This window comes from Sorex fumeus, unplaced genomic scaffold (genome assembly GCF_029834395.1).
Source record: "Sorex fumeus unplaced genomic scaffold, SorFum_2.1 ptg000213l, whole genome shotgun sequence".
Lineage (NCBI taxonomy): Eukaryota > Metazoa > Chordata > Mammalia > Eulipotyphla > Soricidae > Sorex > Sorex fumeus.
The window spans coordinates 2,005,183-2,018,462 of NW_026606270.1; the positions used below are offsets into that span (position 1 = coordinate 2,005,183).

At 54.7% G+C, this 13,280-nt stretch overlaps 1 protein-coding gene across 7 annotated transcripts in view; it reads left to right on the forward strand.

The window, feature by feature from the left end:
* Nucleotides 1–13,280, forward strand: part of ZMYND8 (zinc finger MYND-type containing 8) — a 105,223-nt gene that overhangs the window by 61,677 nt on the left and 30,266 nt on the right. For all 7 annotated transcript variants that reach the window (XM_056108434.1, XM_056108437.1, XM_056108438.1 and 4 more), the window contains 2 exons: nucleotides 698–813; nucleotides 6,733–7,214. In XM_056108434.1, the coding sequence (XP_055964409.1) occupies nucleotides 698–813; nucleotides 6,733–7,214 (598 nt within the window). The remainder of the gene's footprint in view (nucleotides 1–697; nucleotides 814–6,732; nucleotides 7,215–13,280) is intronic.

Here is a 13,280-nt window from a genome sequence, read left to right on the forward strand (position 1 = left end):
GTGTGGTGGGACTGTGGGGACATGGGGGTGGGGGTGGCCGGGAATCAGCGTGGCACTCACGTGTCTTCTTGCTCCGTGGATTCCTGAGTAGAGGCAGCCGTGGCTGATGCCACCCCTGCATTTAGGCTTGGCTGAAGGTGTGTTTCACGCACCCTCACATTGCCTGTAAGCATCATTCTCTCGGCGTATGGGAGAGAGTGGGTTATCTTTTTTTCTTTTTCTTTTTTTTTCTTTTTGGGTCCCACCCGGCAATGCTCAGGGGTGACTCCTGGCTCTGCACTCAGGACTTACTCCTGGCGGTGCTCGGGAGACCATATGGGATATGGGATGCTGGGAATCGAACCCGGGTCGGCCGTGTGCAAGGCAAACGCCCTCCCCGCTGTGCCATCGCTCCAGCCCCAAGAGAGTGGGTCATCTTGCGTCCAGCCCACAGACCATCCCCTCGGGGCGGCCACGTAAGCCGGGTGCCATGACGCCCAGTGGTCAGCCTCACCGTTGAGTCGCTCTCCCAGCTTTGCCCCTCTTCACCGTGCTGATTCTCCCGCCGCCCCCCCCCACCAGGACGCCCCTTTGGAATCCTCCCTCCCTCCCCCCGTCAGCAGCCTGTGTATCACCCAGGCCGCGCTGTATCCTCTAGCTTTGTGTGTGTATCTTATCAACTCCGTGCAGACTCTGGATTTTGTGTTTCTTTTCCTAGAGCAATCCACATCCTTTGGTCTGGGCAAAACTGAAGGGGTTTCCGTTCTGGCCTGCCAAAGCCCTGAGGGACAAAGATGGGCAGGTGGATGCTCGATTCTTTGGACAACACGACAGGTGGGAGTTTGAAAGACGAAAACCAGGCTCGGCCTGGGCACTTCCAGCTGGCCCTTCGGTAGGGGCTGAGGAGGTGGTAATCTATTTATTGTCTGGTACCAACAAGTGACACGTTTTCCTTTCCTCCTCCTCCCTCCCTCCTTTTCCTCCTCCTCCCCTTCCTCCTCCTCTCCACCTCTTCCTCTTCCTTTCCTTTTCCGTTGCCCCAGGGGTGAGTGCCTGGCAAGACCAGTGCTCTAAGGCCTAGCACACCCCCCCCCCCCCCCCCCCCCCAGCCAGCGATCATGGGGTGACAATATTGGCCTGGACTGTGTTAAGCCTGACGGTAACTGGGCTTGGGTTTTCGTTCCTTTTTCTGAAAAGGTCGCTCTTTCAGAAAGGAGCCTTGCTTTTCTGGCTTTGTCGGGGAAGCCGGCCTCGGCTCTGTGGCTATTTTCAGTGCCGCTGTTCTTTTTTTTTTTTTTTGGAGGGGGGGGAGTTTCTGGAGTAAATTAAACTGCTGTGCAAATTGCTTTTCAAAATAATGCTTTCAGGGATCCCAAGTATTTCCCTCGATTGCCAGTAAATGAATCTCCGATCATTGTGCCGGCTAGTTTCCTCCTGTTTCCTTTTCTGTGAAGCGAAAATGGGAAATTACAAGGGGTTGCTGTTGTGACAGGTGCGGGCCCTCCCCTTCCCCTCTACTCACGGGGAAGTGAATTATTCCCGCTAATAGCAGTTCCTTCTCGACGCAGCCTCCCTGCGAGCTGCAGAACAACAGGTAGGCAGAGATGAGCAGCGGTTAATACCGCAGTTCTCGCTGAGCCTGTGAGGTTATGATTCAGTGAGGCAAAGACCCTTTTAAAGGCCTCCCAAGCAATTTGAGCAAGTGTGTTGAGTACATTTAAAATACATGTTCTAGGAATTACCCGTGCCCGGAGTAAAACACTGTTTATGTTTTTCCACAATGCCGCCATCTGAAATGTTGCTCTCTCGGTTCAGCGTAGCATGTCAGCTTGTACGGTACAGCAGGGAAGGAATTTCAGAGCGCCCTGCGGGATCATTTCCTCGGGCCCTCAGCAGTCCGTTGGCCGGCGACAAAAGGGAAATGGGTCGAGGGGGTCCTGGGTTTGATAGGAAGTAATAGGTTAGTTTGGATGTAAAGTTTCCTAAAAAAAATTCTTCGACTTTTTCACTCAATAAGAAAGGTGTGGCTGGAGTGATAATGTAGGGGGTAGAGTGTTTGCCTTGCACATGGCTGACCCGGGTTCGATCCCCGGCATCCCATAGGGTCCCCTGAGCACCGCCAGGAGTAATTCCCAAGTGCAGAGCCAGGAGGAACCCCTGAGCACTTCCGGGTGTGGTCCAAAACCCAAATGAAACAAAGTACATTGGGGATGCTGAAGGGAAGTGGCAGATACTGCCTTCATGTGTCCAATGGTGGCGACATAGAGGGGGAAAGACGGGATGGGCAGGTAGTAAGTAGTGGGGCCTCGGCAGGTTATTCCGGGGTGACTAGAGGGAGAAGGAGGAGGCCAGAGGGAGCCGGTGACCCTGTGGGGAAGCCCAGGTTTCGGGGTTCCAGTTTGGCTTGGATGGGATTGGGGGCCAAGGGATGGGGTCGGAGATGATGCTAGTGGAGGGCCAGGCCCTGGCCTGCAGTTTAAGGTCAGACGCCAGAGACCTGGGCAGCTGGGATCGAGGGGAGCACGCGGAGCTTGCTGAGCTGGCTCTGCACCCAGAGCCCTCGAGCCCATGACTGCGCTCACGGTTGCCCTTTCTGCAGACGCTCTTCCCATGCGAAGCTTCTAGAGGCTGTGGGGTCCCCACACGTCCCACTTCCTTGGAGCTGTCCACGGGTTCTGGGAGCAGAGAGCTGTCAGGAGCGGTCGCCCCCTTTTTGTGGACATTCAGCACCTTTGACTCCCACCCTGCCACCGTCTCCCCAGTGGGAACGTAGGACTGATCTCGACAAGCCACAGCCGAGCCTGGGTGGGTGGGGGGACCCCGGAGACCCCGGGGACCGGCTCTCCCTCCCCCCTACCCCCAGAGCTCGTGGCGGCACCACATCCCCCCGTCTGTTGTCTCCCGCACATGGTGGGAACTAAGCAGGACTGCGAGGGGCACCCTGAGCTGCTGCAAGACACTTGTGGGCAGATTGAGGGGGAACATCGGAGGAAGGACGGTGCAGGCCATCACGTGGCCAGTCTGAGTCAGTCCAGGTAGGGAGCGTTGGGCCGGGCACCAGCCACGTCCAGGCGTGTGCTGGAGAAGCCCCGTCACATGCTTTGTGCTTTTCCTTGTTTTCTTGGTTCTTTATAGTGCGAGTTTGTTTTGGGGCCACACCCACGATGCTCAGGGCTCACCCCCAACTCTGTGCTCAGGGATCACCCCCGGCGGGCCTTGGGGGACCATATGGGATGTCGGGGGATTGAACCCGGGTTGGCATTGTGCAAGCACACATTCTGCCCACTGTGCTGTCTCTCTGGCCTCTTACACTCTGGTCTTCGATTAGATTTTTCCCATTAAAATTTTCCCCTGCTCATACATCCGTTATAAAAAAGTAGAGCTGTCTTACAAGTGCCTCCAGGAAGAGGAATAAGCAAAAAAATCCCAAACAGTACGAGCTTGCAGAGCCACGGAGGAAGAACTTGCTCTCACTCCGCACTGGCTAGGCTGCAGGCTCTGGGTCCGGGGGGTTGGAGATGGGGACCATGGTGGGCCTCCTCTCCGCGAGCTATGCTCTGCCCCTGAGCTATTGCCCGGCCATTAAGGCCTTGTCTGAAGCTGCTTCTTAAACCCTCTTTGGGAGGAGTAAAGCCAAGTGAGGGAGCCTGCCCTCTCCTGCCCTCTCCTACCCTCTCCTGTCCTGGCCTGCCCTGGCCCGCCCCTGGCCCGCAGGCTTGGGTGCTGGGAGCCCGTCTCCTCTCCCTTTAGATCTTTCCTGGGCCTGCTCTATGGGCAAGGTAGCATTTGCCAGGTGGCTTAGAGGAAGGCCCTTGAGAGGCTGGTGGGAGGGAGGGAAGGAGGGAAGGAGGCGGCAGGGCCTGAGACCAGCGCAGCGTCTGTGTAGGGGTGGGGGCGGGGGCCCCTGGAGCCCCAGCTCACTGACTAGGTGCAGTTCCTTTGTTCTCCATCTTGGTGCCAGGCCTGTGTTTCCCAGGACACGGCGGCTCTGGGCATCCTGAGTGCTCTGCAGGCTTGTTCTTCCTAACTCCGGGGGCTGCCCACCCGGCTGTCGGCTGTTGGGGTCTCTGCAGCGTCCCTTGGAGGGTGCGAGATGTGCAGGTGACATCTGGGTTTAGCTGCTCCCCATCCCAAAGGGCTGCAGTTGTCCAGACTGTGCCCTGCATTCTGCACATGAAGGTGCCTTGTTTCTCTCCCAGGTCGACCACTCTTGAAAGCCAGCAGGGCGATGGTGACTGTTAAAATTGGGGTTCAGTGTACAGAGATAGCAAGGGATTTGAGGTGCGCCCACCTCTCCTGGAGACTGGGACTGTGTCCCCGTCATGCCCCAATCTCGCTGATGGGGCTCAGTCACCCTGGAGCACTGAAGGGCTGAGTCTCATTATACATCCTGGGGATTCACACTGAGCTTTCCAGCCCCATTGGCCAAGTGTCCCCAAAAGTGACCACCTCTCAAGGCTCCTGGGGAGGTTCCCCTTCCAAAGTGAAACGAGGTGAGGGGCTGGAGCCATAGCACAGCAGGTAGGGCATTTGCCTTGCACGTGGCTGACCCGGGTTCGATTCCCAGCATCCCATAGGGTCCCCCAAGCACCGCCAGGAGTAATTCATGAGTGCAGAGCCAGAAGTAACCCCTGAGCACTGCTGGGTGTGACCCCCCCACCCCCCCCCAAAAAAAAAAAGGAAAAGAAAAATGAGGGTGAATGTGTTCTGTAAGTGCTGGCAGCTGACTCTCCGGGGTCCATATCTTCCTGCGTCCCTCAGACCCCCCCAGACGCCTCCCTCCTGCGCCCTCTGTCTGGTTGTAGTTTATGGCCTGTGAAATCCAAAGGCCTCCCTGGCCAGGCATTCCCGCCAGCCCCCCAATTGCAGTGGGCGGAGCTGGGGCGTCTGGGCCGGCCTGCCTGCTTCCTGCCTCCTGGTGGTGGTGGCTGATGCCCACAGAGCAGCCCCGACTCTGTAGAACTGTGCCTGGTCAGAGTCGCAAAGATGATCCAGCTTGGAAGAGGAGGGGGCGCAGAGCACCCCCGCGCCTTGGGCCTGCTTTCAGACACTTTCCTTGTGAGGTGCCCCATATGCTCAAGACCCCGCGTCTCCTCCTAGGGGGCTGGTTTCCTCCTGTTTCCCTCACGCCCCGTGAAGAGCCCCGACTCTCTTTGCAGTGCTGGGGATCGAATCCAGGCCTTCACACAGCCAAGGCAGGTCCTGTTCCATAGCCTGGAGAACCCTAATTTTATTTATTTTTATTTTTAATTTTAATTTTTTTTTTTGCTTTTTGGGTCACACCCAGCGATGCACAGGGGTTACTCCTGGCTCATGCACTTAGGAATTACTCCTGGCGGTGCTCAGGGGACCATATGGGATGCTGGGAATCGAACCCGGGTCGGCCGCGTGCAAGGCAAACACTCTACCCGCTGTGCTATCGCTCCAGCCCCCCCAATTTAATTTTTTACATTTAAGAATGTTCTTGTTGATTTTTGAATCACACCTGGTAGTGCTCCGGGCTTACTCTTGGCTCTGTGCTCAGGGATGACTCTTGGTGGTATTCTGGGGGACCCTAAGGAAATCAGACCTGGGTTGTTTGTGTGCAAAGCAAGCACCCTGCTTGCTGTACCCCTTCTCTGGGCTGATACACGTTTTTGGGGTGCTTTTGGGCTGTACCCACTGGAACTCTAGGGCTTTTCCTGACTCTCTGCTCAGGGATCATTTTTGGCCCTTCTCAGGGAACTCTAAGTGATGTCGGGGATTGAACTGGGGTTGGCCACATGCAAGGTGAGCACATTACCCCCTATACTCTAGCCTCAAGAATTCCATTTGTAAATAAAGGGGGAAAAAAAAAAAGAATTCCATTTGTGGCAGCTGGAGGGATAGCACAGCAGGTAAGGCGTTTGCCTTGCACGCAGGCGACCTGGGTTTCATCCCCAGCATCCCATATGGTCACACCCCTGTGCATCGCTGGGTGTGACCCAAAAAGCAAAAAAAAAAAAAAAAAAAAAAAATTCCATTTGCTTGATTTTGGGCCACGCTGGCAGTACTCGGGGTTACTCCTGGCTCTGCACTCAGGAATTACTCCTGGCGGTGCTTAGGGGACCATATGGGATGCTGGGAGTCGAACCCGGGTCGGCCGCGTGCAAGGCTATGCTATCACTCCAGCCCCTATTTATTTTTATTTTGTTTTTGGTAGAGGGGACGGGTAATACCTTGCAGTGACCAGGGCTCTCTCCGGTTCTGTGCTCAGCGATCACTTCTGGCGGGCCCCGTGCCGGGACTCCACCCTAGGTCGGCTTCATCCCAAGCAAGCATACCCTACCTGTCATCTCTTACTCCCACCTCTGGAAATAGGTTTTGTGTTGAACCAGGTTAATAAACTCTCAGATCTGTTTTACTACCTCGTACCTGCTGTCCATAATAACGTTGTGCACATTTAAATGCTTATTTTTTTGTTCGTTTTTGTTTTTGGGCCATTCCTGATGATGCTCAGGGGTTCCTCCCGACTCTGCCCTCAGGAATCACTCCTGGAGGTGCTCTGGGGACCAGAGGGGGATGCCGGGGATCGAATCCGGGTCAGCCGCATGCAAGGCAAATGCCTCACCCGCTGCGTGTCTCTCCGGCATCACTTTTAAATGGTTCTGAGAGAGGGAAAGCCCTTGTGTTCCTTTGTGTCACAGTAAACTAAAGAAAAAAAAAAAACTCAGCAGCAGGGTCTGGGGACGTGGCCAAAGTGGATCTTAACCTCTTTCTCTTGTGCACCCCTAGGGCTTGGGTCCCGATAAATAACTGCTACCTCATGTCTAAAGAAATTCCTTTTTCTGTGAAAAAGACGAAAAGCATCTTTAACAGTGCAATGCAAGAGATGGAAGTTTACGTGGAGAACATCCGCCGGAAGTTTGGGGTGTTCAACTACTCCCCATTCCGGACGCCCTACACGCCCAACAGCCAGTACCAAATGCTGCTCGACCCCAGCAACCCCAGCGCCGGCGCCGCCAAGGTGGACAAGCAGGAGAAGGTCAAGCTCAACTTCGACATGACGGCGTCCCCCAAGATCCTGATGAGCAAGTCCCTGCTGAGCGGGGGGCCCGGCCGCAGGATCTCCCTCTCCGACATGCCCCGCTCGCCCATGAGCACAAACTCCTCCGTGCACACGGGCTCCGACGTGGAGCAGGACCCCGAGAAGAAGGCCACGTCCAGCCACTTCAGTGCCAGCGAGGAGTCCATGGACTTCCTGGACAAGAGCACAGGTCAGCCCCGGCGAGAGGTGCAGGTGGCCCGGGCCTCGTGTTTCAGGGTTCTCCCCAGCCCCCCAGGTCGCCGGCAGGTGCGGGGGCTTTTTGGGTGCGGTGGAACAGTTTTTCTCTTTCTGGGGTGGGTGGAAGGTGGTATGGGGGAGCCCGGGGGTGGGGGGGTTGGAGAGTAGAAGCTGATTTGTCCCTTAGAACTTGGACCTTCTGCCAATACCAGGGCTGTAGCCGGAAGGTACTCGGGGTGCCTCCAGGCTGCACGCCAGCCAGGATTTTGGGGGGCACTTGTGTGCTTGGCATCAAGCTGGGCTTTGGCCTGCACCTTTGGGCCTTGCATGCGTCCTAATTCCTGTATTTGTGAATGTTCGTGTTCTCTCTCTCTCTCTCTCTCTCTCTCTCTCTCTCTCTCTCTGCCTCTTCTCTCTCCGTCTCTCCCTTTCTCTCACTCTCTTCCTCTCTCACTGTCTTTTCCTCTCTTCTCCCTCCTCTTTCTCTCTCTCCCTTTCCCTCTCTTCTCTCTCCCTCTCACCCTTAGTCTTTCTTGTTCTCATTTCTCATTCTCTCTTTCTCTCCCTCTCTCTCCCTCTCACTCTTTCTCTCTCTCTCTCTCTCTCTCTCTCTTTCTCTTTCTCTCTCTCCCTCCAGTCCCCAATTTTTCTTGTCTTTCATTTATCGGTTTTTGTTAGTGGTGCTCAGGTCCAGCTCCTGGCGCCGTGCTCAGGGACCATGTGGCACCGGGTTGAATTCCCTGAGCTCCAGCATGCAAAGCACGTACTCTGACTCCTAGAACAAATTTTATTTGTTGTTTGTTTGGTTGTTTGGTCTGGGGCCACACGTGGTGTGTGCTTAGGGGTTCCTGGGAGTGTCCTGGGAGTCACTCCTGGCAGTGCTTCGGGGCCCTGTGGGGTGCTGGGGATGGAACCTGGGTGGGCTGCGTGCAAGGCAAGCGTCCTCCCTGCTGGCCACCTCTCTCTGGCCTCTCTCTGGCCACCTCATGGAACAAAATTTAAATGAGGGTCCCAATGGGGTTTTTGTTGTTCTGTTTTTGGGCCACACCCTGGCAGTCGTCAGGGGTTACCTGTGGCTCTGGGTTCGGGTATCTCTCCTGGTGGGCTGGGGGGACCTTATGGAGTGCTGGGGATCGAACCTGGGTTGATTCCATGCAGGGCAAACGCCTCACCTGCTGTATAATCTCTCTAGCTCCAACCTCAGCATTTTCTGTTTGTTCGTTTTTTTTGTGTGTTTTGTGGTTTTTTTTTTTTTGCTTTTTTTGGGTCACACCTGGAGATGCACAGGGGTTACTCCTGGCTCTGCACTCGGGAATTACTCCTGGCGGTGCTCAGGGGACCCTATGGGATGCTGGGAATTGAACCCGGGTCGGCCGCGTGCAAGGCAAACGCCCTCCCCGCTGTGCTATCGCTCCAGCCCCTGTTGGTTTGTTTTTTAACCTCCTAGATTAATAACAAGGTTCCCCCCCCCCCCCCCCTTATGTTAAACTGGGGCTGCAGGGCTGAGTGCTTGTGACACATGGCCCCGGGATTCTTTCTTGGCATCGCATCATGCCCCCAGCAGTGCTGGGTCTGATCCAGGAGCTGAAACCAAAGCAAGCACCCTCCCCGCCTCCAGGTTTTCTTAAAATTCCGGGCTTGGAGAGCGAGTATATGGCACGGGGCGTGGGGCCACCCTAGTTCTGTTTCCAGCTCTTCATGACTGGGTGGTCCCAGGCTGAGGGTCCGAGGTGCCGCCTGCAGGAGTCCTGGGCAGAAAGAAAGGGCAGAACTGAAGGGCAACGCGTGGTTGCGTGTGACACCCGCTAGAACTCGGTGGCATCCCCTCTCTTTTCTCTTGAAGCCCCCTGCACTGTCCTTGGTCCATGGCACCCAGAAGCTCCCTCACGCCACTGGTGCCAGCCCCAGGTTCGGTGGCCCAGCCCGGAACCTTCCCCTCTCCAGGGCTTCAGCCTTGCAGCTCCTGGCTTCCTTCCAGAGGCCGGGAACATTTTCCTGTTCTTTTCTAATCTCTCCTTATTAAATGTCAACCCATGATGTTTAAGAATGTTTCAGAATGAGGGAAGCATCTTTGCGGAATCTCTGCTGGTCGCCCCAAGTGCTGTTTTTGATGATCTTAGAGATCCCCCTGCTCCTCAGATCTCCTCCCGCCTCCCACACCTGCACGTTGGGACACACACACACATACACACACTACACAAACACACATGCTTGAGGTAGATGGAGCTCTCACACACTCAAACACACACACACACAGGGTGTTTGAGGTGGATGGAGTGCCCCCCCCACACACAAGGTACTTGAAATGGATATAGCTCGCGCGCGCACACACACACACACACACACACACAGAGTGTTTGAGGTGGATGGAACCCACAAACACACACACACTCAAACACATAGGGTGCTTGAGGTAGATAGAGCACATACACACACACACACACACACACACACATGCTTGAGGTGATGAAGCCCACACACTCACACACACATACACACACACATGCTTAAGGTGAATGGAGCTCACACGCGCCTAAGTGCACGCACACACACAGTGCTCGAGGTGGATGATCCCCCCACCCCTCCCTACACACACATACACACATGGTGTTTGAGGTGGATGAAACCCACACCGCCCTCCCCCCACCACACACACACACACACACACACACACCCCGTGTTTGAGGCAGATGGAGCCCTCACAGGGCTTTCTCTGTCCCGTGGCTCTCACCCTCAGCTAGTCGCCTGCTTTTCCAGAGGCGCTGGGTGAGGCCACAGGCGCCCCCCCCCCCCACCCCCCATTGCTTTCAGTCCCCCCAGGGCTGCTGCAGTCCTGGCCTGTCCCCCCCAGGTCCCTTCTTACCCTAGGGCCATTGTGGTCCTCTTGGAGCCTGAGAGCTCTGTGTCTGTCAAGGGTTCTCTGAAGGGTTGCTTCAGTTTTCCTGTGAGCCCCGTGTGCGTGGTCGCATAAGCTCCACCATAGCCTGGCGGTCCCCATGGGGAGCACTGTCACTGTCACTTCCCTCTTGTTGTTCATCGATTTGCTCGGGCGGGCACAGTAACATCTTCATTATGACACTTGTCACTGTGTTTGGCATATCGAATACGTCACGAGGAGCTTGCCAGGCTTTGCTGCGCGGGCGAGGTACCCTCGGTAGCTTGCCGGGCTCTCCAAGAGGGATGGAGGAATCGAACTCGGGTCATCCATGTAGGCTGTGTGCAAGGCAAACGGCCTACCCGCTGTGCTATTGCTCCAGCCTGGAGAGCACACTTCTCTTTTTTTTTTCCCCGGGGGCACAGCTGGGCATCGAACCCCAGTCTCAATATGTCAGGTGCTTTTGCTATCAAGCTTTTTTCTCAGCTTGTGATACACTTAGAAAACACTTCGACCACCTCAGCAGCCGTCTGGTGAGTTCCTTTTGTCCGAAGTTCCCTCGAGTTTTGCCGTATTCGAGAACTGCCTCTTTTATGAGGTACCAGAATGTTAAGTCCATAACTCCACCTCACGCTAAACTAAAAAGGGAAAAGTCGTTTATTGGCCTGTAAAACCACCATAGGTTGTCTCTAGTGCATTTCAGGAAATATTATTTTAGGCATATGAAAACATGTTAATATGCCTTATAAGTTTCTCCTTTTCCTTGGGAAAATAGAGTTTGAAATGACACCAGAATTAATGACAAAATTTCTCCTCGTTTGGGTTTTTTCATGACATGTTAAATGAGTAGATCCTTTTTTTTTTTTTCTTTTTGGGTCATACCTGGCGATGCTCAGGGGACCATATGGGGTGCTGGGAATTGAACCTGTGTTGGCCATGTTTGCTGCGTGCAAGGCAAACGCCCTACCTGCTGTGCTATCACTCCAGCCTTGATCCTACTTCTTAATAAACTTAAAAACTATCTTTTCGGTAACCCTGAGTTCGTGCCATGGAGTAGAACAGAAAGGAAAAAATGACTCACTGTTGTTCTTTCAGGTTTCGTTTTGTTTTGGGGCCACACCTGGTGGTGTGGTGCTCAGGGCTTACTCTCGGCGCTGTGCGCGGGCATCACTCCTGGCGATGCTTGAGGGAGGACCCAACGGGATGCTGGGGTGTGAGCCTGGGTCAGCCATGTGCTGTCATATGATTGTTCCACCTGTCACCTGACCTTCGCCTGACCTGGTGCCTCTCTTGTGTCAGGAGCCAGAGCTGGGGGCCTGCTGGACTTGGCGTCAGTATCCCAGCACTGCATTTGCTGCCATAGGAGGCTAAGACAGGGTGTTTCTGTTGAGGTGAGGGATGACAGCCAGGGGACTCATGTGGTACTGGGGATCGACCCTGTGGGTCCCACATATGAAGCATGTGTTCCTGACCTTGCGCTGACATCCCAGTCTGGCACACTGAGATTTGCCTTCCTATCACTTTGGGGCTTTTTTTGGGTGTTTTAGGCCACACCCAGTGAGGAATTACTCCTGGTGGTGCTTGGGGATCATATGGGATGCTGGGGATTGAACCCTGGTTGGCCGTGTGAAAGGCAAACGTCCTATCATCCTATTGTCTGTACTCTCTCTCCGGCCCCATATCACTGTCCTTGCTTTTTTTTAAATTTTTTGCTTTTTGGGTCATACCCGGCAATGCTCAGGGGTTACTCCTGTCTCATGCACTCAGGAATTGCTCCTGGTGGTGCTCGGGGAACCATATGGGATGCTGGGAATCGAACCTGTGTCGGCCATGTTGGCTGTGTGCAAGGCAAACACCCTCCCCGCTGTGCTATCACTCCAGCCCCTGTCCTTGCTTTTAATAGCACAGCGGGGAGGGCGTTTGTCTTGCACGTGGTCCACATGGCCGACCCGAGTTTGATTCCTCCACCCCTCTCAGAGAGCCTGGCAAGCTACCGAGAGTATCTCGCGCACACGGCAAATCCTGGGAAGCTCCCCGTGATGTATTCGATATGCAGTAACACGTCTCACAATGTTACTGGGCCTGCTCGAGCAAATCGATGAACAACGGGAGGACAGTAACAGTGACAGGGCCAATCCAGGCAGTGCTCAGGGCTTAACTCTGTCTCTGCACTCAGGGATCCCAGGAGTGCCTGAAATTCCCGGGGGACCCTATGTGGTGCCAGGAATTGAACTTGGCGTGGCTGCGTACAGAGCAAGCCCCCTGCTTTAGTCCCCCCATTTTATGAATCCCTGGCCAAGTCCCGAACCTTGAGCCCTTCTTGCCTCTCTGCTGCCCCCCGCTGCCCCCTGCTGTCCGCAGTGGGGATAGCCGGAGAGTAGAGACGCCCGGGGGCTCTGACGGCCAGGTCTCCTAGAACATGGACACCACAGACACATCTCTGTACTTTCGGTCATAAAGATTCTGTTGCTCACAGCATGAAACTGCAAACTAAAAGAAGTTAGTAAGTCAAACTGGGCAGAGACTTTCGAGACCTTTCTTTTGTTGGCATGGGGGTGGACTCAGTCCTGGGTTGATCATCCTTAGAGCTAGAGTCAGTTGTTTTTTTTGGGGGGTGAGGGGATACAGTTCCTGGCTCTGCACTCACCTCACTTCCGGTGATGCTTGGGGGGCTCCCTGGGATCCCGGGGATCAAACCTGGGTTGGACCAGTGCAGTGCAAGTGCTCTTCCTGCTGTCCTGTCTCTCTGGACCCTGGTGTTAGCTTTCTAATAAAAATTTGCCCCTCTTGGCGGCCTTCCCTGCTTGGGGTGAAGGGCCCCTCTATTCCCCGAGACTATTTTCTCTCCTCTCCTTTATCTGCACCTTGTCAGAATTGATCTCTTGTCACTATTTACTGTGGGATCGAGGGAAGTGATTAATATGTTTGAGGAAACCTCATGGGGCCTGGCCCTCCACCTGCTCTGCCCTGATAGTGCTCTTTTTCTCTCTGTGGGTTTTATTTATTTACTTATCTATTTGTGTACAGGGCCACATCAGTGGTGCTCAGGAATTGCTCCAGGCTCTGCTCTCAGAAATTATTCCTGGCAGTGCTCAGGGGACCGTATGGGATGCCTGGAACTGCACTGGGGTTGGCCACGTGCAAGGCAAACGCCCTCCCTGCTGTATTGTTTCTCCAACCCAA